General features: G+C 33.0%; 2 protein-coding genes across 6 annotated transcripts; one reads left to right on the top strand and one right to left on the bottom strand.

Moving 5' to 3' along the window:
- Positions 1–467: 467 nt before the first annotated feature.
- LOC110735199 (probable cinnamyl alcohol dehydrogenase 6) lies at positions 468–5,371 on the bottom strand. Of its 2 annotated transcripts, XM_021915374.1 has the most exons (7): positions 5,012–5,368; positions 4,688–4,801; positions 4,371–4,598; positions 3,853–4,147; positions 3,618–3,771; positions 1,676–1,858; positions 468–653 (listed from the first exon to the last, which is right to left on the bottom strand). In XM_021915374.1, exons 1-7 carry the CDS (start codon positions 5,104–5,106, stop codon positions 643–645), a joined length of 1,080 nt encoding a protein of 359 aa, XP_021771066.1. In that variant the 5' UTR covers positions 5,107–5,368; the 3' UTR covers positions 468–642. The 2 variants fall into 2 exon arrangements, with proteins under 2 accessions (XP_021771066.1, XP_021771065.1); XM_021915373.1 differs by lacking the exon at positions 468–653 and having other exon boundaries at positions 1,210–1,858; positions 5,012–5,371.
- A 10,891-nt stretch (positions 5,372–16,262) lies between these two features.
- Positions 16,263–20,327, top strand: LOC110735198 (protein FD-like). Of its 4 annotated transcripts, none has more exons than XM_021915371.1 (3): positions 16,263–16,974; positions 17,192–17,269; positions 17,476–18,794. In XM_021915371.1, the coding sequence occupies exons 1-3, from the start codon at positions 16,717–16,719 to the stop codon at positions 17,539–17,541; spliced, it is 402 nt and encodes a 133-aa protein (XP_021771063.1). In that variant the 5' UTR covers positions 16,263–16,716; the 3' UTR covers positions 17,542–18,794. The 4 variants fall into 4 exon arrangements, with proteins under 4 accessions (XP_021771063.1, XP_021771061.1, XP_021771062.1 ...); XM_021915369.1 differs by having other exon boundaries at positions 17,471–18,794; XM_021915370.1 differs by lacking the exon at positions 17,476–18,794 and adding an exon at positions 19,969–20,327 and having other exon boundaries at positions 16,266–16,974.
- The last annotated feature ends 6,422 nt before the right edge of the window (positions 20,328–26,749 follow it).

Here is a 26,749-nt window from a genome sequence, read left to right as displayed (position 1 = left end):
CTCTTGGTTTGGTGGGGATTCTTTAAAACAAGGCAAGCACAATATTAATATAAAGGCTTAAAACAACACACAAGTCTTAAAGCAATAGCAAAGGGGTAGAGAGCTTTGATTCATTAATCATCACTCCCTAAAGAGCTTTATATTGCATTAGTAGAGAATTACAAGTGAACGCTGAAACGACAGTAACACAATAATTCTCCCTAGAGACTAGAAAGTAAAAAGAAAGACTTAAAAGACACTACATACGGGAAAATACAAGGAAAAGGGAAGGGGATACAAAGAGAATGAGGCGGATTCTAACACGTGCCTGTGTTGTACGCTTCATGCACGTACTTGTTGTCAACTAGATTAAAATCAAAATGCATTTGAATCGATGAGATGGACTAAGAGTTTTTTTTTTTTTTTTTTTTTTTTTGCATTAGAATTTGTAAAGATTCAAAATAAAATTAACTTACAGACGAAATGAGTAATTGAAATTCAGTCATATTATAAAAGCATAAAAGAATAATCTCCATAATACAAATTTTAATACTTTAATCCAAAATATTGTAATAAAGATCTGCAAAATTAACTTTTAATTCCATGATCCGGTAGTCAATTTCTACTTCCACCCAACTATGATAATATAACATGATCCCAACTTCATTCTTTTCCTGAAATTGGACAAAAGAATGAATTAGTTGAAACTCACAATTTTAGTGGTACAGTATTATGTAATATATGGACAGTACGAATTCCACATATTCAAATTAACATTTACAAAACAATAGTATGAAATTATGAGAGTAGGGAGAGAAGACATTAAAGACACCATCCATTGATATTTATTACAAACTTATTGCAAACTTCAATCTTATCTTATCCATTTGCATTATTAATTTATTATCATCAATTTGTTGCAACATCCACCTCTTTATATAATAAATAAATAAAATCAAGAAGTAGGTGACACATAATACAATTCGACTGTGTTTCCTTCACCTTATTCAAATATTATAAATAATAATTTAATTTCAGTAAATTAAAAATAATTTCATCATAACAAAAAAATTTATATAAATTTAGCAAAAATAAAATAGGTTTAGAAAAAGTAAGCTTTATTTGATCAATAAAAATAACCATCTTAAAAAAAATTAAAAAAAATAAAAAAATAAAAAGTTTTATAAGATAAAAGTACTTTAAATTCAGCAAAAAATAAATTTTTATAAAAACAATTGATGATTGGTAAAAGAATTTCATATAAACAAAAATAAGGTGGAGAGACAAAACATGTCATGTAAAATTTTCTCATACTTGTTTACCCGATCCAAAACCCAAACTCTACCCAAGATTAAGAAATCCATGTTTTTAATGATTTTTTTTTTTAGAATTTTAATGTAAAGTAAATTTCAAATAAGGGAAAGAGAAAAAAGCATAATTGGAAATTTGGTTCACTTGAAAGTAAGAAACAAAAAGAAAACTTTTATTCATTTATTTTATTGAATATAACATGGCCAACAATCAGCCAATTAACATATCTTACACTATAGTAGGAGTATTTTACAATATCATGGAAACAATTTAAATTCGAATAATGTAGGAATTTAATATCACTCACATGGTTCATAACTTCATACGAGTCAATTAAAAGCACACATGCATTGAAAGATAAAAATTCAAAGTCTAGATGACTTGCCAGCAATGTCAATGACAAAGCGATAGCGAACATCATTATTAGCAAGACGTTGAAGAGCGTCGTTAATTTGGTCAGGCGTCACCATTTCAATGTCGCAACTTATGTTGTATTTCCCGCACATATCCATCATTTCTTGCGTCTCTATCATTCCTCCTGTCATGCTTCCCTTCACTGTTCTTTTTCCTGCAAATTGAATTATTCATTTTTAGTTTAATTTAGATTTATGTTGCATTTGTATACAAATCAATACAAATTACGGAGTATAAAGATAAGTAGGAAGGAGTTCATTTTTCAATACATATTGGGTTTAGTTTGGAATCAATTTTATTATCAATGGCCCATCCGGATTTTGATTAACTAAGGCCCGTTTTAGTTCACCTTATTTTTGGCCCATCCGGATTTTGTTTAACTAAAACCCCACTCATTTCACCTTATTTTTGCTGAACTAAAATAATTTTTACTTAATTGAAATTATTTTTGCTGAATTGAAATTGCTTTTATTAATTATCTATTATATTTTTTCTTTAAATATACTGTTTTTGACTGAACTGAAATTATTTTTACTATATTGAAATTATTTTTACTATACTGAAATTATTTTTGCTGAACTGACTTATTTTTACTGAATTGAAATTATTTGTACTAAATATTTTTATAAGGTGAATTGAACAATGCCTAATTCGTAATTTAATTACGGAGTAGGTTTTTTCTAGCAATTTGTACACATTGTTAACTAATTCCTAATTTAATTAGATTTTTCTAGCATTTTGTGAACATAATACGTGCATGCGTTAAATATTGGAATGTATGTAAGATAACATTAATTCCATTATAATATCAAAGTAGGGTAGCATGAAAAATAAATAAAAAAAAATAAAAAAATCTCTTGAAAGTACTCAAACCAATAAATATACTCCATATATCATTGTCACTAATTATGATTTTGGCAAAATAATGTCATTAATTGACATTGATATTTTTGTCACTAATTATGTTTTTGACACATTAATGTCCAGAAAATCAAGTTCAACTTTATAGCTATCAATTTACATTGTAATGTATTAATGCTCCCTCCATCCCTAAATTACATTTCTAGTTCTCTCCATTATGTGAGAAATAAATGTTAGAAGTAGGAATGTATTTTATGGACGGAAAGAGTATCAATTTTAATCAGTGTAAATATATTGTTCCATTTCAACAAAACTAAAGTGAAAAAACAAGTGTTTACTATTTACAACCCTACAAGTACATTTTTAACTATAAGAGCAACTGCAATTGTTGTAAATAGGTCCTTGTTTGCAATTTTTTAATAGTTGGAGCTAGTATTTTACCATTGTGGAATTACAAGGGTTGTAGCTTTAGTGAAACTATGTAGCTCTTCAAAGTTATGTAGTTTCACTTCACCCAAAGCATGTGTTGTTCACTTTAAATAAGTGATTTCTTATTTTCTCTCTCTTTTTTTTTCAAAAGGTATCAGCTTGCCGTTGGGAAAGTTGTAGTTTAAATGATTGACTTTGAAAAATAATGATGTGGTAATCCAAAGCTACTAGAGATATAGCAATTGCATCTTCGGTTTGAAACTATTAGTTGTCACACTGATACTATAACGATAAATTCAAAAGATATTACTTCCTCCTTTTTTTTCTTTTATTGCACCATAAGGACTTTTACACTATTCACTTAATCTTTTTTTACCATCTTTTGTGATTAATCCAGTAGGAAAAACATAGTCATGTGGGATCTTAGATTCGTCTCAAAATATACTTTTCAAATATCAATTTTTCTATAATTTTTACAAAAGTATAATTAAAGATATTAATAGTCAAAGTAATGCATTGTCAAGTGTAAAACCTCTTATAATGCAATAAAAAAAGAGCGGAGGAAGTATAATTAATTTAGACATGTTGGAAAATGTGAAGCTAAGGTGGAAGAGCAATCATACCAAAAATGAGAGGAAAGGAAGGCAAGTCCATGGGCTTGTCAGGAGCGCCCACAATGTGAAGTGTTCCCTCAACTTTCAATAACTCCAAGTATGGTCCTAGTGAATGGTAGGCCGATACTGTATCCAATACGAAGTCCAGAGTCCTCTTTTTGGCCTGCCATATTAATTCAAATTAATCCGAAATGTGACTATTATTTACGGACAAAAGGGGTTACTTGTAGAAAGTGATTAGTACCTTCATTTGTGACGGGTCAGTGCTCACGATAAAATCATCAGCACCAAGTCTTTGCTTGGCCTCTTTTTCTTTGGACGGTGAGGTGCTAATGATGGTTACATGATGGCCAAATGCCTTAGCAAACTTAACCGCAACATGGCCTAATCCACCTAACCCGATGATCCCGACTTTCTTGGGAGTGCCTGATGGTTCGAGCAATTTGCTGTCTTTCATGGGGCAGTACACCGTGATCCCGGCACACAACATTGGTGCTGCAGCATCCATCGGTAGATTTTCCGGCACACGTACCACATACCTAAAATTTAGCAATTGTTTAGTTGCATTCAAAGAGAAATTTACAAATCCGAACATCTTAAAATAAGTCACATTTAATGGTCATCTTTGAGAAGATTAGTAACAAAAATAGACTTGTGACATTTTAAAACCGAAGATTTAAGTAGCATTAATGTGACTTTATTAATACATATAGAGTAATGTTTGATAGTACGATAATAAAATAATTAAGACTTAAGACGTACCTTTGGTCCGCAACCAACATTTTGGAGTATCCTCCGTAAGTAATGCTACCATCCCAGAAAATACCATTGTATGTGAACTGAATCTGATCACAGTAATTCTCCTGAGAAGTCTTGCAAAATTCACATTCTAAGCACGAAGCTGCTAAACAACCCACTCCAACTTTGTCTCCCACTTTAAAATTCGTCACGTCCTTCCCAACCTTTGTAATTAATCCCGTAATTTCGTGCCTATTACACATAAAAATGTAAATTAATTTATGTTACAAAATTATTAGCACGCTTAATTTTTAAAAAATTAAAAAGATGAAAGTAATTACCCAGGAACACAAGGGTACATGGTGATTCCCCAATCATTCCTAACATGGTGGAGATCGGTGTGGCACATTCCGCAGTACAACACTTTGATTGTCACGTCATTCACTCCATTTTCCCTAATCACGATTAAAGTTGTAGTTAATTTCATCGGTAAAAAAATCATAAACACATAACAACTTTATAAACGATAAAGATGTACACACGGCTAAAGTCACTTTTCAGATAGTGCCGAGTGATCAAGTCTTTTTCTCTGTAGTAAACAAATCTTCATCGAAATCATAAAAGTTATAAAGCTAACTTTATTTAATACTAAAAAAGACACATACCTTCTTTTGAAGATAAAGGGAGTCATTTTTCCAGACGAATCATGAGCCGCCCACCCGGACACAGTTTGTGTGTGATTGGGAGTTGTTTGAGCCATTTGTGTGAGATAACTATGCAAAAACAAAGGAGGCAATACTTTAGGTGTTGCTCTAATAAGTTATGTTCGTTGTTGAAAGTATGAGGAATGTTGTGAATCAAAGGTGAAGTGACTTGGGTTTATATATAGGAGGAACCAAGTTGTTAGAATCGGTTGTGTTAAGTAAATTCACGGAAAAAGCTAATGAAAATTCGTTAGTACAAGCGGTACTATATTGTATAGGGGGGCAGTTGGTCGTTACAACTATGTGAGTAGTAATATTGTTAGTATTACTTCCTATGTAATTTCTATGAAAATTAATTTTGAGGACCTTTCCAACGACTTATTTTGTGAGGAAATGATAATTAAAATTCATTTATTAGTACAGCCAAATGTGAATTGGCCTTACCTACTCAACTAGTTGGCGGAAATTCTATTTACTTTTTTTTGAAATTTCTCAACCACCCATAATTTTCAATTTTCAAGCAGACTTCTTATGCAATTGACTAAAGTCATAAGTCATATATATATATATATATATATATATATATATATATACATACGGGACCAAGGAATATAATAAACCATCATTCGATTTAGTTATTTTTTTATTAATTTGTATAATGGACTTTTTTTTAGGTAAGAAAAAGGAAAGAAATAGGACCCCCTCCTCACGAGGGGCGATCCTAAAGCATCAAAGGTGAGAATGGGGTATAAAGCTGAAGAGGTACAAAATGGAACATCTAATTTGTCGGTGACAATATGTCCAACATTTGCTATCCAATCTGCTGCTCTATTTACTTCTCTGTAGACATGTCAGAGTTCTCAATGGGGGAATCTGCGAAGTAGGATCTTGATATCTTCTATAATGTGATCAATTTGACATGTGATCAATTTGTATAATGGACTTGTCTAGTCTTATAATCAAATTGTATTTCACGAAGCATGTTAAATGTATTTTAATTTGTAACACTTAATAAGTAAAAATTAGTACTCCCTCTATCTCATTTTACTTGTAACATTTTGACTAGACACGTTTGTCAATGTACATGTTTGATCGTTGATATCTTTTATTATATATTTTAAAAAGTTTATATTAAGAAACTATTCATTAAAATAGACCCAAACATCTTACATGATTACATTGACTTCATATAATAGTTTAAAAAAAAAAAAAAAAAAAAAAAGATGGTCAAAGGGAGATGTGTGAATTGTGCAAAAAGTCAAAATTGTTGCGAGTAATTTGGGATGGAGGGAGTAATAATATAGTGCTTTGATATTCCTAATTAAGAATAATGCATGATAAGAGTTTATGTGTATCCCGTCAAAAAAAAAAAAAAAAAAAAAAAAATAAAAAGTTTATATGTATATGTAGGAGTATTTTTTATGCTTTAGGGTCTGTTCAAATTTATTAAACTGAAATGAACTGATTGGAGCTGAAATGAAAATGAAAATGAACTGAGATGAAATGAATATTTTATGAGAAAGGGAAAATAAGAGTTGAACTAAACTTAACTTAACTGAATTGATTGGAGCCGAATTGATTGGAGCTTACTGAATTGAACTGAAATTAAGTAAATGTGAACAGACCCTTAGTTCAACATCACAACACTCTACTTTCAATTGACATTACAATTGAAGTTTCTTGCGATAATCTATACTCCCTTCATCCCTTAATTAGATTCTTACTTCTCTCTAACGGTTTGTTCTCATTCACTGAACTGAACTAAGCTGAACTGAACTGAACTGAATATTTTATAAGAGAAGGAAATAAGGAGCTGAACTGAACTGAACTGAGCTGAACTGAACTGAACTGAACAGAATATTTTATAAGAGAAGGAAATAAGGAGCTGAACTGAACTGAACTGAGCTGAGCTGAGCTGAACTGAACTGAACTGAACTGAACAGAATATTTTATAAGAGAAGGAAATAAGGAGCTGAGCTGAGCTGAACTGAACTGAGCTGAAATGAACTGAACTGAACTGAGCTGAACTGAACTGAACTGAACTGAATTTCAACGTAAGAGAACAGACCCTAAGTCTCTATTATGTGAGGAACCTAAGTCTCTATTATGTGAGGAATAATAAATGATAATATAGGAATCTAATTAAGGGACATAGGGAGTATCATTAAGGTAAAAGAAATTAGGAGTAATTAAAGGCCTTTTAAAAAAAAAAAAAAAAAAAAAAAAAAAAAACCTCCTTTTCTCTACCTACATTAATTTCATTCAATAATTAATACAGAGTATTACAAAAAAAAATTCATTCAAAAAAGGAAATATATCTGTAGTTACCATCCATATACGGAGTATCATTTACAAATCAGCTAAAAATGGAACAAAATCAATCTTTGTTATTAATGTAAAGCAGGGGTTATAATACCCCTTCTATGATTATTCTATAAACCTACATTAATTTCAGTCCAATAATGGAGTATTACCATAATCTTCCAACTAAAATATTCAAAAAAACAGAAAAATATCTATAATTATCATCCATATATCATTTCCAATTACAATAAATAAAAAATGGATCAAAATAAATTAAATATTATTTTTTTTTTTTTGGAGGCATTATGAATAATTTAGTTGATCCACGATATAAGCATAAGTTTTGAGTTTTTGACTACTCGTAGTAATGATACTCCTTCCATTCTTTAAATTCTTTATGTATTTCGCTTTAGACGTTCCCCTTTGAATTTATACTTTTAAATTAAAATAATTGCTATATAGTTCCTTTATCTTTAGGTAAAAGGAACCCTCATGCATTACCTTATTGGCTGATTAATTAAGTATTTAGGCTCTGTTCACTTTAACTTATTTTTGTTGAAATTTTTTTTTTCACTAAACTGAAAATATTTTTAATATATTAAAGAAAATTTTACCACCAAATATTTTTTTGAAAATTTACCACCACTTAAAAGATTCCGTCCATAAATCGTTTAAGTAGGGTCTACATTGACACGTATGTGTCGCTTGTTGTTTGGTCAAGAAAAACAAAAAATAAATGAATAAAATATCCTAATTTAACACTACCCAGCCACCCTAGCGCCACAACCGCCTCCCTGTCCGCCCTCTCAAGCACAGTCGCCAACCTGCACCTCATCACCGGCACACCTCCTCCCCCAACCTAACCCAGCCCCACTGAAACCCACCATAACTGCAGCCATAACCGCGACTAGCTTCAAATCGCCGACCAGCCCCAAATCGCACCCCCCTTCCCAAAAAATGAACATGATTTCGGCCATTATTGACCGGTTTAGGCCACTCAGCCCCAAAACCGGCCGATTTCGGCCATAACTGGCCGTTTTCATGGTCGTTTTAGAATTCAGGGTTTTGGTTAGGATGGTTTACAGGTGCGGAATGGGAGGGACATGGGCTCCGGTGGTCTGGGGAGGGGGATGATGGGTTTCGGTAGTCAGGGGTAGGGAGGATGGTGGGTTTTGTGCCGGCCAATTGAAGCTACGCGTGTGGGGTGAGGATGTGGTGGTGGTTGTTGGGTGGCTTCAAACCATTTTCGGGTATATGAGGGTCTTAAAAAGCATTTCTAAATTGATATTACTTTACTTATTAAAACTTATATTCACTTTTTCTTAGTTACATTTGTTCTTAGCTTTAAAGTTATTGAACTTTATTAAATAAAATAATTTCACTGAATTGAACATATTCATGTTGAACATAAATCATTTTTTTATTAAATACTCCATATTATTATTGTAAAATGAAGAGTACGAGTTCTTAGTAGATTCAAATCTTTGTACTATTTTGATACTCTATATTTTAGAAATAATAAATGTTTCTTTAAAAAAATGTAATAAATGATGTATTTCCTAAAATGCCCGATGATTGAATATAGAAAATTTTGAATTACTACCGTGTATTAATGTCATTTTAAAAATTACTACCATGAATTAAAAATCTTGTGAATCACTACCGTAAAAACTCAAATATTTTGATTTTACTATGAGCCATTTCCCTAAATAATGTTGGGAAATTATCTAAGGGCCTGTTCATATTTACTGAACTGAGCTGAACTGAACTGAACTGATTGGAGCTGAACTAAACTGAACTGATTGGAACTGAACTGAACTGAACTGAACTAAGCTGAAATGAATATTTTATGAGAGAGGGAAATTAAGAGCTGAACTGAACTGAACTGAACTGATTGGAGCTGAACTGAACTGAACTGAACTGATTAGAGCTGAACTGAAATGATTGGAGCTGAACTGAACTGAACTGAACTGAACTGAACTGAAAATAAGTAAATATGAACAGGCCCTAATTCCCAAATTACAGCTAGTCTTTTTTTAATTCCCACCATATCGTCCACGTCACCGGTTCAGTGGGAATTTTTTTAAAAAAACGGGTTTATTAGAAAACCGCTACTTCAAGTAGCGGTGTGCTACTAAAAACCGCTACTTCAAGTATTTACTAATTACTGATTTACAGATATTTTGTTTTTAAAGAAAAACTTACAAAACAAACCCATAAAAAACAAACCCATAAACCGCTACTTGAAGTAGCGGTTTTAATTTCATAAACCGCTACTTCAAGTAGCGGTGTTTTGAAGAAAACCGCTACTTGAAGTAGCGGTTTACAAACCCTTTCCTTTCTTTCTCTCTCATAACTTCACTTTGACCCTCTAACCTTCAACCTCCATTGAGTATACTCTACAAATTGGCTTCCCAAATCATTTGCTCTGCAACGAATCCTTTACTTTGCGCAAGATTAACCAGAAATTCGAACAATTTACAATTCGACACTAGAATTCATTAATAACTTAATTTAACAAAAAATCACACATTAGGCTTAATTGATAGCTTAATACAAAGAAAAATTCAAAAACCCTATGTTAATCAACCAAAATCATAATCCATTAACCCTAAAATACAAATTTATTAGAGGCGAATTACATGTTCACCAAGCGCAATTCGAGGATAGATAAAAATAACTAGTTTGAATTTAGAGCAAGAAGCTTGGAGGATTTTTAGCAATGGTGAATGAGAAAGATTAGTTAGCTAGGGTAACCATGGGTTAGGAGGGATTTTGTTATCTCTTTTTTAGGAGTCATTTAAATGGTTAACCAAGGGTAATAAAGGCGGATTATGGGGAAAAATAAATTAAAGTGATGTCATAAATGGTCTAAAGTGAAGCCTGGTAGTAAACTCAAATTTTCTAATTTTTTTACTGTAGTAATTCACAAGATTTTTAATTCAAGCTAGTAATTTTTAAAATGACATTACTACACGGTAGTAATTGACAAATTTTCCTTGAATATACATAAATAACTCATTTGATTTAGTTCGAATTTGGAAATGGATCATAAAAATATCGATGAACCTTCCAAATTGAGCCCTAATAACTTCGATCAATTCAAATACATTTCAAAGCCATTCAATTCCATACCCTTATAGTCTCATTAAGCCTAGTTTCCTAGCCATAATCCATAAATCTTAGACCAATTTCTTTAGTTGATCCAATTCCCATAACCTTAGTGGCTTAGTGTAAGACCCCTATTGTATCATGGGAAACACGACGTGCCTAGGCAATTAAAGGCACACTACATGCAGCTTGGCTAGCTGCTAGGCTATGTACATAGTACTATACGATCATATGGTGTGGTTAATAAGTAAATAAAGGCATATGGTTGCCTCTATATATTGGAATGATTAAGCCAAGGTCCATTGTATGGGCGTTGGACCCAAAGGTTGGGGCCAACAACCCATTATTGTGTTTCTGTCATTGGTGTGTTCACTGGTATTTCAAGCTTAGAGCCATATAAAGCTCTTTAGGGGGAGTAGTGCCTCTTATGGCTACGGACGAGCTATAGGAGCATCATTGGCTAAGACAGTGATGCATTGTGAAAGTTTAGCATGGACTACCTAGACCGTGGGCCAAAGGTTGGCTTGATGACATAGTGGGCTTAGTTACTTGGGCTTGTGCGAAGCACGTGGAAAGCCTTTGCTTGTGCATGCTTGGCTAGGTTGTGAAACGACTTAACCTTGGGCAGCGACACGATGCTCCGAAGTGACGCGACTCTTTGGTAGCTATGTGGTGCTTGCGGAGTGACACACAACTTGGATAGCGATGAGGTGCCTGCGGAGCGATGCGACGCTTGATTGCTGGCACGATGCTTGCGAAGCGGTACTATGGTGTGAAATAATGCGACACCTGCGAAGCGTTGTGTTGCTTGGTGCAGACCAACATGGATGTGCGAAGTGGTATGTCGGAAGCGAATAGACGTGACGATTGCAAAGCAAAGTGTTGGTTGGCAATTTATGCGATGGTTGGTGAACTAGATGACGGTTGGTAAACTGTTACGATGGACTATGAATGCTCAGCTAAAGGGACGCAACACTTCACATATTAAGTAATGGTTTGTGGATAAAAAAATCAAAACCCGTAAATGCAGCTTCACCTTGTGACATAGTAAAATGTTGTGAGACAGGAAATGTTGATTCATCTTGAGATAATTGAAAATTTTGAAAAGATGAACAATTTGTAGCTGGAAAATCATTTTGACTAAATGAGATGTTTGGATATTGTGGTGGCCATTGAGGGAATTGAGTAAAAGTATTTGGATTTGAGAAATTCACATTTCCAAAAACGTAAGTAGAAAATTGTGTTAAATTAGGTTCTAAATTAGAATTCAGATCAATAGGATGATTAGAAAAAGAGGGACGAATATTTGAATTATTTTGAAGTTGTGATGATTTTTTGGATTTTGTGGGATTTTTTTTTCTTTTGTGATTTTGGGTTATTCATCTCCAAAAGTTTTAATTCCACCAACATTGGATTACCACAAAAATTTGCTTAGTTAAATATGGGAGTAATAATTGGTGAAAAAAAAAAGTTGGGTTAAATATCTCAAAATAATACTCATTTTATAGAGGGGAAAAAATTAGAGCAGTTGGTATAATTAATTTTTTTAAAATTTTATTTATTTTAAAATTTATGACCGTTGTAAATTTTACAACGTTCATGTTTTACTTTAATTATAGACCATTGGATTCAAAATGGCAAAACAAACAAGATGATGTCAAGTGTCACTTCTCAAACAAATTAACCCAACTTTATTCCCTCCTCCAATTTCCCACGTGAAACTATCTATATTGAATAAAAAAAATTCCCACCAACCAATAGCTCTTTGACAAGTGTCACCATACACAAGCATTGCCCACTCTTCACAAATGGACATGGCCATGACCTGGTCATGCACCATTTCCCTCAAAAACTACTCCCTTGTATTATTTTTATCTTTTTTGGATTTTCTCTCTCTTCATGACCACCCAAAGAGGGCAACCAATGACAATGCTCTTACTTTTACTAATACCCTCCTATATTTCTCTCTACTATATTATTTTTATTCTTTTTTTTACTTGACTTGTGGACCCACACATTTACTATTCATCTTAACATGCTCATCCTATCAGCAATTTTTATTTTGCTCATGAGCATTTTTGCTTTTGCTCAAATTTTATTTTAATTTTACCTAAAGTTTTGCTCATGAGCATTTTTTTGCTCATTGTTGGGAATGCTCTTGGAACCTCAATATATTTTTTTCTCCCATTCGTTGCAATCACACGCTAGCAATTTTCTTTAATTTTTTTATTATTATTATTTTTACAATCAATGGTTCACGTGTTAAAAAATTTGTAAAAAACACCCATTAAACAAGCCCTTATTTTTTCTGTACATATACTATCTTTTCATCTTACATTTAAAAAAACTAAAAAAAAAAGAATATCCCACTGCTTGACGCAACTCTTCCATAAAAATTAAAAAAAAAAAAAAAAAAACTTTTAATGCTCCACTTTGTCCAAACCCTCTCGGAGAATCACAGTGCAATGCAACCTTTCTAACCATCACTTCCAGTCTTCAATTCCTACATTGAACAAAATTTGAGATCTTATATTCAAGATCGGTTTCTCGTTCTTGACGTCTGTCTTGCAAGGGCATATAAAGGATAAAGTTATTATATTATCATCATTAGTAGTTATTGTTTAAAATATGTAAATCCCTTGATTTATTCCTTAACTTTGATAGTCAAAGTATATCCCTTATAATTAGCTAACGTACCTAGTCATATTGTATATTTGTATTTAGTCATAGTTTGGTATGTTCAATGATTTAATCTTGTACTATATATACTCTTGTATATTCATCATTTCATCAATATAATTAAGCTTTCCAACATTCTCTTTCTCATAACTCTATCACTGTACACATTTTAATCTCTCTATCTCATAATATAAAACTGACTAATAAATCTCATTGTTTATAACTATACATAAAATACTCTCGTTGTGAGATATTGTTTGATTTGTCTCAAAGTGTAGTTTTATAATACCAACATTTTATTATTTGCTTGGATGGGAAGGCGCAACTTCCAGCCATGTAGCCAGCTGATTTCCAAGCTTGGGACTGGTGGATTGTGCTACTTGGGTCAGGCTTGGAGTTTCTGAATACTGCATTATTGCGGCCTGTGCATAACTATAATGTATTATAACTTTCTCATAGTAGGCATCCTTATTAGATAATGACCCTAATGTTAGCTACTGTACTACGGAGTATTATGTAATGTTGGGCTGTCTTTGGGCAGATGGATCTTATTGGGTTTTATCAATAATTTCAGTTAGGCTTTGCAATTTTAGTCTGGGTTAATAGTTTAAATTGGGCTTGGGTTTTGAAATTTTGGAGACGTTCAAAATTTTTAAAGGCCATTTATAGCTGACCATGTTTTTTCAAAAGTAAATTTAATTTTGGACTTCAAAAAAGCAGAAAAACGAAACAATTTTATATCTTTGAATTAAAAAACACATAAAAGTAAATAAAAACAAATAAGGTGGTTACTCCATGTTATAGTACTCATTACATCTCAAAAAAATATTTTTGGAGATAGTATAAAAATATAAATGTATTGTAAACGTATTTCTTAGCACGTAAAACGAGTTATATTTTTTTTTTTAGTTTTGTCTTTAAATGGGATCCTAAAAAGTTAAAATTACCACAAAACATTAAAAAAAAGTAAGTTTTGAATTTTTGTTTTTTTAATGATGAGGTGATGAAATCTAATTTTTTGAAAAAAAAAAAAAAAACCCAGATGGTGACCTCAATATATGGTACTAGTTCTTTGTCCGAGCAATGCTCGGATTTTCACAAGAAAAAAAAAATTATAAATTACTATAAGTTAATACAAAGTATCTCTTTATATTATCAAATTATTATAAATTATACGCTAATGTAGAGTACTTATCTTTAATTTTAGTTTGCAGACATGTTATAAATTTAAAATTGAGTTAAAATCCTATTTTTAGTAGAAAACGAACAATGCATTTTATATAAAGATTCAATGGAATATACATTTTTATAGATTAGCTATTAAAAAAAAATATTTTACTCCGTATTCATTTAAGCTGTTATTATTGGTCTATTTTTTTAGGTTGTTTAGCAGCATATTTTTTTTAAAAAAAAAAAATATATTATCATCAGTTATTTTTTTTTTAAGGAAAAAAAAAAAAATTTTGGAAAATTTTAACGCGACACGTGTAATTTGGGATAATGCTGGTGATTACTTCCGTCTATAGTATTGATTTTAGAGGTTGTAAAGTGCAAAATTTCTTTAAAATTATGAAGCAAAATGTAATGGAAGGTAGTAGTAAGGTATTACGGAGTACTACTTTTATCGAGCAATCTAAAAATCAAATGTACATTACATAACATAGTTAGAAGGTAACCGGTCTAACCATATGGACAAATATATCTATTCAAAAAAAAAATATGGACAAATTTATAAATCACTTCACTGTCGCTCTTTAGTGATTTGTGTGTGAATTTTCTATAATTCATCAATTGAGATGGGGAGGAAGTATATTCTAAATGTTGAATCACTGCAAGTAGTTAAGAACTGATCGAAAAAGTACTTGGGTCTAAAGACAGTCGTGGGTCATGCCTTGTACCATATTTCGGTTCTTTTTTATTAGGTCCAATCCATGCCTAAGCTCACTTATTAGGTGTTGTGTTGTGTCATGTTTAGAGGTGCTAATTGAGTTGAGCAGCTCGTGAGCAACTCGAATTTGGCTTTAGTTGAGTCAACTCGAATTCGAATTGACTCGACATGTTAATGAGCACGAGTTGAGCGAGCTGTAACTCGACTTGATAAGCTCGTGAGCAACTCGATAATATATTTTATTAATATAGATTTTACAAACAACGTTATTACCATGAATAAATTTGACACTCAATAAGAGTTAAGGACTTGTTCACATTTAATGAACTGAGCTGAATTGAATTGAACTGAAATGAATAAAACTAAAATGAATATTTTATGAGAGAAGGAAATTAGGCGCTGAATTGAATTGATAGGAACTGAACTGAACTGATTGAAACTGAATTGGATTAAACTGAAGTGAAATGAAATTAAGCTGAATTAACAAGCTAATTTATATTATATATATATATATATATATATATATAAGAGTAAATCTTTAATAATAAATAAAATAATAAAAAGAAACTATATAAAGGGAATAAAAACAATAAAGACCTATAATTTTAGAAGGGCCAAGTAAATCGTGAGCTACTCGACTTGAAACTTTAACGAGCATGAGTCGAGCATGTTTTATTAGCTCGAAACTTTAACGAGCACGAGTTGAGCACTTGAAAAAAGTGTTTTCGATTCGAGTTGAGTATCCCTTAGCTCGTGATCGGCTCGCTCAATTTGCACCCCTAGTCATGTTTGTATGTCTACGTCAAATTAAACTATTTTAGCAGTTATGTAGTGTCACTATTGATCATATTTCACCACTTTTCGAAAAAAATATGCATTAACGTAACGACCTGTTCTAATTTATAAAATTGAACTGAACCGAAATAAAATGAACTGAATTGAGCTGAACTGAATTGAACTAAAGTGTTTATAAAAAAAGATAATTAGAAATAAAACTAGAGTGAGCCGAGCTTAAGCTGGAGAGAACATGTCCTTTATGCAATGTCGTGTTTTTTTCATGTATCTCACGAGCCGGCCCTATATTATCTTTACTCGGGTATTGGGACCTTCGGATAGGGTCGGGTTTGACATGTCTTATTACATAAGTCATCATTATTTGGAGACATTAGGTGGCCAGAAATGAGGTCCCACTTAGAAAAATATGTGGTCTAAAATTGTTATTGGTGCCAGGTTGGAGCAATTCTATTGCTCAAGCCATGTAAAAATATCAATAGAGAAGCACCACTAGTACACTTACCTCACTAAAAATCGAATCTTTTTCTCCCTTAATTTCTCCTACTTTTGTCCAATCTTGAATAGAATCAATTTCTTTCTCTACCAAAAACCCCAAACCCCAAATTTTAAATTTCATTTTAACTTTTTTCTTTCTGGTCTCTGCATGTCTCCTTCATCTCCATTCCTCAATATTTCACCTGATCTTCCTAATCTTTCTCTCATATAATCACATAATAAAAAATTCCCAAAAAAACCCACAAAAAAAAAAAAAAAAAAAAAAAAAAAAATCATGGAAGAACTTTGGAATGGCATCCACCAATCTTCATTACAAGACTTCTTATCTAGAGGTTCAATTAAAGATAAAGATCAAACAGAAAAACAAGCTGATGATGCAGATGATTAAAATGAGATGTTTAAGAAAGAGTTTCTTAATAGTCTTAACACCCCTGGTTTTATTTCTTCACTAAACTCCCCATTTGAAGCTTTGGCTACTGTTGCTGTTTCTTCTTCTGCCACTTCTTTGTTGAATTCCACTTGTTTTTCTGTCAAAAACAAGCGGATGTCTGAAGATCAGAACATTGTCGATGGTGAAATTGGTGTTGATCGGAGGCATAAGCGTATGATGAAGAATAGAGAGTCCGCTGCTCGGTCTCGTGCTCGTAGACAGGTCCTCATTCTTTCTTTTATAACGCGTTTGCATTACATTAATAACAACATTGTTGATGTGGTGTTACCATATATTTTATGTATTATGTGCTTTATCAATTTATCAAGGATGTCATACTAAATTATGTTTATGGTAAGAATGCTTTATATTAATTTCCAAAGGCAATATATATGGGGTATACCATATATTTTGTATATTCCTTCAAAATTTTGTGCAGGCTTATACAAGTCAGTTGGAAAGGGAACATGCTGAATTGAAAGAAGAAAATGCTAAGCTTAGGAAACAGCAACAAATGGTGATTACTTATCTTAATTAATTGGTTAGCTTTAATATCATGATTATTAGTATTATGTTTGGGGTTTGATTATGCAGCCCTAAAATCATGGTTTTTTTGGATGTGATCTGGTCTTTGACCTTTACCCTTTTACTGCTGTCCCAACGTAGACAGGGGAGCTGCTTATTTAACAATTGTCGTTAACTCGTTATTAATGTCCAGGGTAGATCCAGAGTTTGTGTTCAAATTTTATTATATTTTCGGGTGTACCTGAACGAAAGTATGTCCGGTGACGCGTAAGACTGTGTGACCTTGAGAACGCGCTCTTATGAGCACGATCATGTGTTCTACTAGCTAGTGTCCCATGAATTAACTACACAAATATACAAGTTATAGTCTATGTGCACGTGCGCGTGCATAACACATGTCGCATGGGCATACGTAAGCCTTGAATGTATATTACTAGTGGGATACAATTAATGGAGAGGAATGCTACCATAATTTACAATTAGTACAACAGTACTTAGACAATATATTTTGACATAGGTATATTATGTAGAAATATTATGATCAAGAAAATTCAATTAATTGTTTTTCAAAAATAGTTTGTAATGATTATAAAGTTTTGATAGTTCAACATATTAACTAATTTAGTTTGCATTTTCCTTAACACGTTATGTATGGTAAAGGCTATACATACAATGGTTGTATGTGTATCAGCCTTCTGTATGTGTATCAGCTCTCTGTATTATGGCAAGTAATTAAGGATTAAATTTGGCTAAACACTTTTTTTTTTTTTTTTCAAATGTTGTCTTTAAAATCGAATTGATCATTATTGATAATTTTGTTAAAAACAAAAGTTTTACTTGATGAAACTTATCCAAAGATGAATGGATCATTGGTAATTTTATAATGCAAGTCATTTTATCTTCTAATATAATAGAGATTGAAAACTTAAAATTTAATCATATAAGACAAAATAAAAGCTAATATACGTAGAGAGATTAATTTAACACTATGATTAGAGGAATAAGCGATTTCTAGCTAGTGTCCCATGATTAGAGGAATAAGTGATTTCTAGCTATGATTTTGACACTCTTATTTGTAAGTGGAGCATATAAAATACTCTCAAAATAGTTGTCTATTAAATTCTAGACCTTATGGATATGATTGTGTGGAACTTTGAAAGCACTTTCAATTGCCCCGTGATTTGAGTGAAAAAGTTATATAGGTTGTTCAAAATCTAAACATCAATTTTACAAGAGTTTAGTATCTATCTTTTTATGCTTTTTGTTTGTTTATTCAAAATTTATCATCTGTGTAACCTTTAATTGTATAAAATGAGTAAAATGTAAAAATATCATGACTAAATTGTAGTGAATATGATATTATTTATCATAATTTCTAACTTACTACGGAGTAATAAAAATGTCAAATAAAAAAAATAGGGGGTTATAATAGAATTTCATAGTGCGAAAGTCAGTTCACTATAATAATAATGTGTGGTATTACATAACGCAAAAATTAATACTCCGTATTATATTGTTATGTAGGGCCACATAAGATGAGGATTCTAAGCCAAGAAACTATAATTCATGCCTACTACTCCGTAAATTCTTCTAGTAAAGAATACAAAAAAAGTTCAGGTTTTCAGTCGTCATTGTGTCGAATAGTCAATTTCTTTGGCCAGATATTTTTACTATTTCTCTTGTAAGATTTTTTTTTAATAATTCTATCACTTATCATAGTGCTAAAGTTTAGATAATTTTGTCAGCTTTAAATTTCCTTATCATACGTAGTAATTCATATCATAGTCACCTTTTTGTTTTGTTTTGTTTTGTTTTGTCGTGGGTGTTGGACTGAGTTGGACTGTTGGGTGGTTGGGGCTAGAATTATTTGTCACTCATGATTAGAACTTTAAAAGTGGCCATTGAGCCACTTTAAGCCCAAGCCGTTGTAAATTACCTCGACAATAACTTGGCTATATTGGGAGTGTACTCAAATTTGGTAATTTAGGTTAAAAACTTTAAGTTACTTAAATTTAGGTTTTGACTTCATTTACAATCAAACCATTAGTGGTTAATGGAAACCTATGATCAGCTGTTTGTACGATTGTACTATGTATTTATGAATATGCGGAGTAGTTTATAAAATTAATTTTTAAGTGTTAGTTATGTACACACGGATTCAATACACAAGGATTCAATGGTAAGGATTGTTTCTCATGGGCATTTTTGGGATGCAAATTCTCATACTTTCCCTTCACTCATAAGGGGCTGTGTTGCCTGTGTATGCTAACCGATTAGAGTCGACTCATGCGAGATTCTTCAATGGTAAAGTGCATTCATCTCTTATCTAAAATATAATTACAAAGAGGTGAATTAGTCAATAGCAAAGGAGAACATGTTGCTCTATTTGTAGAATTAGCTAAAGCTTTCAACTTATAAACTGGTTAAGAAAAGTCATGTATTGAAGATTTGTACTCCCTATGTCCCCAAAACTTCGACCCTTTTAGCCTAATATATTACACACACGGAATTATTTGACAATTTGAAAACCTTAAAGTCAATAGTTAGTACCAAGTATAAAATAAATAAATGTTGCATTTATGACAATAAAGTGATGTGTAGCCAAAAAGTAGTTGTAATATTGAATTTTGAAGAGAAATTATCTCAAATTTGTGGATAAATTTTTTGTTTTTGTTGTTTTTGTGATTGCAGTTATCTCTATCTATTCCAGTTGAGATGCCGAGAAAGCGCAGTCATAGTAGATCGTCTACAGCACCACTTTGAGGTCGGAATAAGAAAATTAATCCAAGTTTTGGATTTGTTTCTGTGAAGAGTTGTATATATTAGGGTTGCTATGCATGGGGAGTAGTAGAGTTTAGGGTTGCTTTGCCTTGTTTAATGCATTGTACAAATTATGAGTTGGAATTTTTGCTGATGAGACATAAACGTGTAGTATGATATTGTAAATATTTTTGTTCTTTAATTTTATGTCATTATTGTGTGTGTTTATGTCATAGTCATACTCTCATATACTTTGTTTTTGGTCCAATGATTTAATTTTCCTCGTCCAATGGAATTCTACGGGTGGTTGAGATGATTAGACAAAAACAGTTTAATAATTAGTTGCTAGTGCTTAGCAAAATTAAGTCACTTTTAATTGTATTGGGGACACAGTAATGTCTAAGCAACCCAAAGTAGTGGGACCTTTAATGCAATTGTACAAATTTCAACCGTCAATATTTTTATATATACAATTTTTTTGTTAAAAAAAAATAAATAAATAAAAATTATTAAAGGAACTATTGGTTTTTTGGGGTTAAGAATATCCTAGCTTCCACTTTTCACTTAAAAGAAAAAAATCGATAAACATGAGGACATCATCAATCATCATCCTACATTCCTACATACTATGTGAACATGTATCCTTTATATTCAAACCTAGATTATACTCTTTTTGATTCATCAAACTAAACTATTTTTATAAGTTTAATAGAAATGTCTTAATCGTAATCTATAGACTGACTTAAAAGCTCTTTTAAAGAGTGTATTGTCATGATTGTAAATTAGTATAAAATTTATATTTTATTGAGCTAAATTCATATTTATTTATGATTCAGTCCTTCTAAAAAATTTATTATAATACTGTAGTCCAAAATAATACAATTAGTTTTTCTGCCTCATTTGTTCCACTTTGATCGATACAATAATTTGACTCTAGTGTTTGCAAAGATCCAACTATAGTTAAGCTATTAAATAAAACTTTAATACTAGTATTTAATTAGAGTTTTTTTTTTTTTTTTTTTTTTTTTTTTTTTTTTTTTTTTTTTGTTGACAACTATTTAATTAGTTTTAGTTGAGTTGCAACCTGCAATTCAAACTGAGGAGATGTTTATTTACCACCTATGCTATATAATAAGCTAAAATTTATATAAAATGCATAACACATATACATGTATAAAATAAAACAAATTCAACATCTTTAGTATTATACTTTATATCCATTATATTTCTTATTTTGTATAAGCAAATATTCCATTCGTCCCAAAATATCTAACATGTTGGACTTTATTTTTTATTTTATTTATTTATTACGAAGTATTATTATTTTTATTTTTTGAAACCCACGAAATATTATTTATGTATTAGCTTTAACCATAAATTCATAATTTTTTACTAACATAATATAAATATATTTTGTCATAAAATATATTATTAGATAGGTATTAATATAAAGTTTCATAATATATTTTTGGAAAATTTGATTCTAATAATCCAACCTTTGGGCGATTTTTTTTTATTAATCCGACCTTTTGATTATTCTACAATAATCCAAGCTTTAGGGGATGTTCTATTCTATTAGGCCAAGGTGACCTGCTACCTGGTCTTTAGGTAATTTTTATTTTTTTTTCATTTTCAATTATTTTTTAAATTCATTTTCAGTTATTTTTTTTCAATTATTTTTTTATCATCAGCCTTCCCTTTTCCCATTAAATCCGACAGCCCCAATTTCCTGCCACTCCTTTCCCCTCCGCCCTGAGCCCCTGACCTCCCTTTTCCGGCCACTCCTTTCCCTCTCTTTCAGCCATTCCGGCCAACCCTCCCCCCCAGCCACGCCTCACCCTACAAAAACCCGAATTCTAAATCAAAATCGAGATTTTTAAATCAAATTCATCGAGTACAAATCAAAACTCAGAATTCCAAATCCCATAATATAATCGATTGAATTTTTGCTGAAACCTTTGAGTTCTTGAGGAAATTCCATTCTTGATCTTGCAAAACCTTAATCAAATTGGGGGGTAAATTCTAGGATTTTGAAAATCAAAGATTTCTTGCAAATGGAGGGTAATTAAAACAGAGAGAGAAAGAGGGAAGAGGGTCGGGTTTTCGATGGCTTTGGGCAAAATTCGTCCCAACACCCACAAAATTCACTACAAATACTACTCCAAACACCCGAAAACCCAAAAATCGGCGGTGGGGTAGGGGTTTTCGATGGTTTTGACTTTTGAGCAAGGTTTTGGGGGAGGATGGATAGGTTTTCGGTCTGGTTTCACGTGGGTGGGGGTTTTTGGGTTCGAGGTTCGGGTTTGAGGTGGTTGCTGGGTGTCGTGTTTCTGGGTTTCGACTAGGGTGGTGGCTGGTGGGGTGGGGTTCCTTGCTGACGGAGGTAGAGGTATGGTGGGCGTAGGTCTGGCCGGAAATGGAGCCATTCATGAAGGCGTGGAAGGGAGGAAGAAGATGAAGAGGAAGGGAAAAAATGGAGGAAGAATTTTTTTTTTTTTTTTTTTTTTAATTTTAACTTTTTTTAAATCAAAAATATTTTTTGAACAAATGAAAATGCGACACGTATACACTTTGAAGGAGGGGCGGATGAGATTCGAACCCGTGACCTTTATGTCACGCTGGCTTCGATACCATGTTAGAGGATCAATTCAACCAAAAGTTTAAGCCTATGATTGAGACCCAGGAATATGTTTTATATTCTATCAACCTGTTTGACCTAATAGAATAGAACACCCCCTAAAGCTTGGATTATTCTAGAATAATCAAAAGATTGGATTAATAAAAAAAGACAGTTCAAAAGTAGGATAATTAGAATCAAATTTTCCTATATTTTTTATAATAATTTCATTAATATTTAACTACATAAAAATAAAGTCAAATTAATATATTGACATACGTGCAAAGTTGACTATATAAGATATTACGAGCCAGAGGAAATCATTGTGAAGGCATTTAATTTAAGTTGATTTACACATACTTCTAGATTTTATATAAAGTTCGTACTAGCAAATGGGTATTGGCAATAGTGGATCGGATGACCACAAATCCACAATAGGTCCACATAGTTGTGCTTCTTGAAATAACAATCACAGTAGAAACTTCTTGCAATATGTTTAGAATCATTTTGGATATCTACAAAGAATCTAAGGTTTGACAATGTCGTCTAGCTAGGAGTTTGATGCATGTAGAGAGTTCTTTGCACATAGGGCCTGTTCTGATTTATTGAACTGTTTATGAGAGAAGAAAATTAGGAACTAAGCTGAGCTGATCTGAGCTATAATGACATAATCAAGACTTCTTTTCTTGTAATATTTAGAGCTTATAGTAGTAGAGCGTAAAGAACACATTGACATATTTGAACATTACAAGAGCCTTGAGTTTCTTAACATATTTGAATATTACAAGAGCATGTTCTTTTCAGCTTAATTTCAATTTAGTTCAATTCAGCTCCAACAAGCTCAGTTCAGTTCATTTCTTAATTTCCTTCTCGCATAAACAATTCATTTAAACCCAGTTCAGTTCAATTAGTTCAACTCGATTCAGTAAATCAGAATACACCCTTAAATAAGCTCCAACTTAGTGGTTCTTCAAGGGTCAAGACTATGACAAGATTTGTGTAAGACACTCTGATCAATCAAAGGCTAATTATATCCTATTCAATAGAGTGCACAAGTTAAATATATACTTCTCATCTAATGTAGATGTTTATTAAAAAATTATATGGAATTCATTATACCTAGTATTACTCTAGTTTCATGTTACTACTACATTTTATTTTGGAATAATGAGTTTCAATAGATGCATATGTTATTTATATTGAGAATTCAAAGTCTACATATATATAATTTAGCCAAGTTACCAAACCAAGAATATTTTATATGCTTCCTCCATTTTAAATTATCTGACACATTATGACTTTGATACTATTCACAAACTTTATTTTTTTGATGACTTTTGTGATTTAAAAATAAGAAAAAACCTAACTAGTCATGTGAAATTTTGTTAAATGTAGGTTTTCAAAATATCAAACTTTTATAACTATTTTCTTTCAATTGCATATATATATATAACAAAATAGGAAATTATATGTTACAATAACTATGGAACAAATTTGAAAAGACTAGATAGCTATAATATTGACCTTAAATACAATCATTAATGTTCAACAACTACAGAAAAAGTTTCTCTCTCTAAAAGTTGAGAGTTTATCTCACTAAGTTGTGAGTTCCCTCGGTCAAAACACTTTCTTGCATGCATTTCTATTGGGTGCTCTCCTTTTCCCCTATCGGTGAAGTTTGCTTGCATTCAATTACAAAGGCGCAAACCTTTCCATATCCTTCCTTCGATTTTGTAGATGATTAAAGCCTGATTGGTGATTTCCCCCATATACTCTCCCAATCAGTGAGGCAATATTTGTCTTCTACTAGCCTAGAGCCCCGAACTCAGGCTATTTAGTTTTCTCTCGGACATGCTAAGAAGTTATTACAGTTGTCGGACATGCACGGGAGGGGTGGAACTGAAGAGTTGTGTTTTTGGCTATAAATGCTCTGGCTATTTGGTTGTTCCCAGTATGTTCACTCAATTAAATTCCTTCTCTAAGTATTTCTTCCCCTGCTTTATACCTTATTTTTGTTTTCTTCTTTCTGTTATGCTCTGCTAATGGAGAATAACAATCAAGACTCAGTGTTTAGAATGGGGGATTTAATTCCCTCGTCCAACAACTCCCAGTCCCATGATCGAATTAATTATCACTGGTGTGTTATTGGAAGTTTCATTGGTCATAATCCACCATCTGTGGAATATGTTCAACATATGGTTAATTCAAGGTGGGTGAGACGTGGTGTTATTAGGGTTCATAAAATAGGGGTGTATTTTCTTTTCGCGTGTAGAGCGCCCTTGGATCGACAAGGTATCATCAGGGAACACACAACCAACTTCAATGGAAGGATGATCGTTTTCCGACGATACCAACCTCTTGATGTTCCGCAACACATTGAATTCTCAATGGCTCAAGTTTGGGTAAGGGTTTATGGCTTACCTTTTCCTTTCTTAACATCTCATTAGGCTCGTCGTATTTTTGAGCGTATAGGTCACATCGATACGCTAGACCAAGTGAGTGATCGGGCTCTGCGATTTTCTGAGTTGCGTGCAAGGCTAATTATTGACCTCTCGCAGCCATTGATACCGGGGTGTTTTATCCCTGTTTCAGAAGAAAAAGTGGTATGGGTATATTTTAGATACGAAGGTATCTTTAAATTTTGTCAGCAATGTGGGCTGGTTGGCCACTCCACGAGAAGGTGTAATCTGACTTCTCAGGTGGCAAGGCGAAGGCTGCGGCAGCGAATGGCTGCCAGGGAGCAAAGTGGGCTTCGCATTTTGTATGGGCCCATGGATCAACCCTATTACACTAATATGATCCGTGGGCTGCCGGATAGATACATCTTTCGAAACACGGCTGTCAATCTGAGGAGGTTGGAGGAGCCGGAAGATTTATATGCTGAAATGTGGCGTCAAAGAGATAACGACTTCACTGGGTTTGAGTTCGACCAGTCGTCGCCATCAAACGACACGGAGGTTTATTACTCGGGGAATAGCGACTCGGAGGAGGAATCTCACAACCAAGGAGAAGTGGATTTCGCTCCTAACTTATCTCCTTCTCCCGGTCGTCACTTTGGTTTGCAGGGGGACCCCTATGCTCGTTTCTACCCACAGTCGCAACAGGAGCGAAGCAGGGGCCCTAGCGATGATGGCGAACTCGCTATGACTTGTCTAGGTTGCTGGTTACAAATCACAACAGGAAGCCCACCTCGTTGGAGCCCAACGAATAATTAACGTGGGTCTTTAATTCCACCGCTGCCACAACAACGCTTTGCTAACTCCACCTACGAGGTGGGGGAGTCCTCGGGAGCGGCAAATCAACATGCACATCAACAAACTAGGGGACCGACTATGTTCCAAACACTGGGGATATCAGAATGGGCGGTTGCACCATTCAATCAGTCAAGTGCGAGTGCACCAACGGGGCTACTCCAAGACGTGCCAAACTCTGATCTATTTTCTCCATCTCCGTCGAGTGTTCCAGCTCCTTCGCAACTTCTCGTGGAGCCTTTACCGCAGCCAATGGTAACTAGAATCAATTCCCCAAATTCTAACATTTTACCATATGCAAGAAATATTATTGAAGCAGGTCGAAGACTCGTTCATTCCCTCACAAGCAGTAGGAACACTATGAGAGTGTACCCGGAGCCGCTGCTAGATAGAGATCCTCCCTTTGAGCCCACTTTCCCTCACATGCCGGAAATGGAATTTGACCCTCCTAATTCTCCAGCTTCGCAAAATCTTAGCCTCAATGATCCGCAAACGCTAAGCTCGACTTATTGTCCGGGTGCTTGGCCGAGAAAGCGAGCTAGGGAGGAGATTCACTATATGTCACGATCTTGTGATGATGGGTCTGTTAGAGAAAGCTCCTTCAACTTGGAATGGATGGAAAGGAAAAGGCGTTGAACTCTTGAAAGATGGTCGGAAAAGGGTGAATTTAGCTTATGGAAAAGGGACAAAGATATGGGATTCGAATTCAAGTCAAAGGCTATTTCGGATATTGATATGGCAAGGCAATGGGGTGTAAAAGTTAGGTCTTCTCAAATAAAAAAAGATAAGGGCAAGAGAAAAATGCAAACTTCTTCCTCTTCTTCATATTCTACTCCAACTAAGA

The sequence above is a fragment of the Chenopodium quinoa genome, unplaced genomic scaffold (genome assembly GCF_001683475.1).
Source record: "Chenopodium quinoa cultivar QQ74 unplaced genomic scaffold, ASM168347v1, whole genome shotgun sequence".
In the NCBI taxonomy this organism is placed as follows: Eukaryota; Viridiplantae; Streptophyta; class Magnoliopsida; order Caryophyllales; family Amaranthaceae; genus Chenopodium; species Chenopodium quinoa.
The sequence above is the reverse complement of the archived record's forward strand: the minus strand, read 5'-3'. Positions and strand labels throughout refer to the sequence as shown.

What these genes read in the sequence shown, in the direction of transcription:
- LOC110735198 (XM_021915369.1), top strand. Translation starts at nt 16,717, where the DNA reads ATGTTTAAGAAAGAGTTTCTTAATAGTCTTAACACCCCTGGTTTTATT. An exon ending in GGTCTCGTGCTCGTAGACAG is followed by an intron (nt 16,975 to 17,191) that starts GTCCTCATTCTT and finishes AATTTTGTGCAG; the next exon opens with GCTTATACAAGTCAGTTGGA. An exon ending in TTAGGAAACAGCAACAAATG is followed by an intron (nt 17,270 to 17,470) that starts GTGATTACTTAT and finishes ATTAATGTCCAG; the next exon opens with GGTAGATCCAGAGTTTGTGT.
- LOC110735199 (XM_021915373.1), bottom strand. Translation starts at nt 5,106, where the DNA reads ATGGCTCAAACAACTCCCAATCACACACAAACTGTGTCCGGGTGGGCG. An exon ending in ATGTACCCTTGTGTTCCTGG is followed by an intron (nt 4,599 to 4,687) that starts GTAATTACTTTC and finishes TATGTGTAATAG; the next exon opens with GCACGAAATTACGGGATTAA. An exon ending in ATGTTGGTTGCGGACCAAAG is followed by an intron (nt 4,148 to 4,370) that starts GTACGTCTTAAG and finishes GCTAAATTTTAG; the next exon opens with GTATGTGGTACGTGTGCCGG.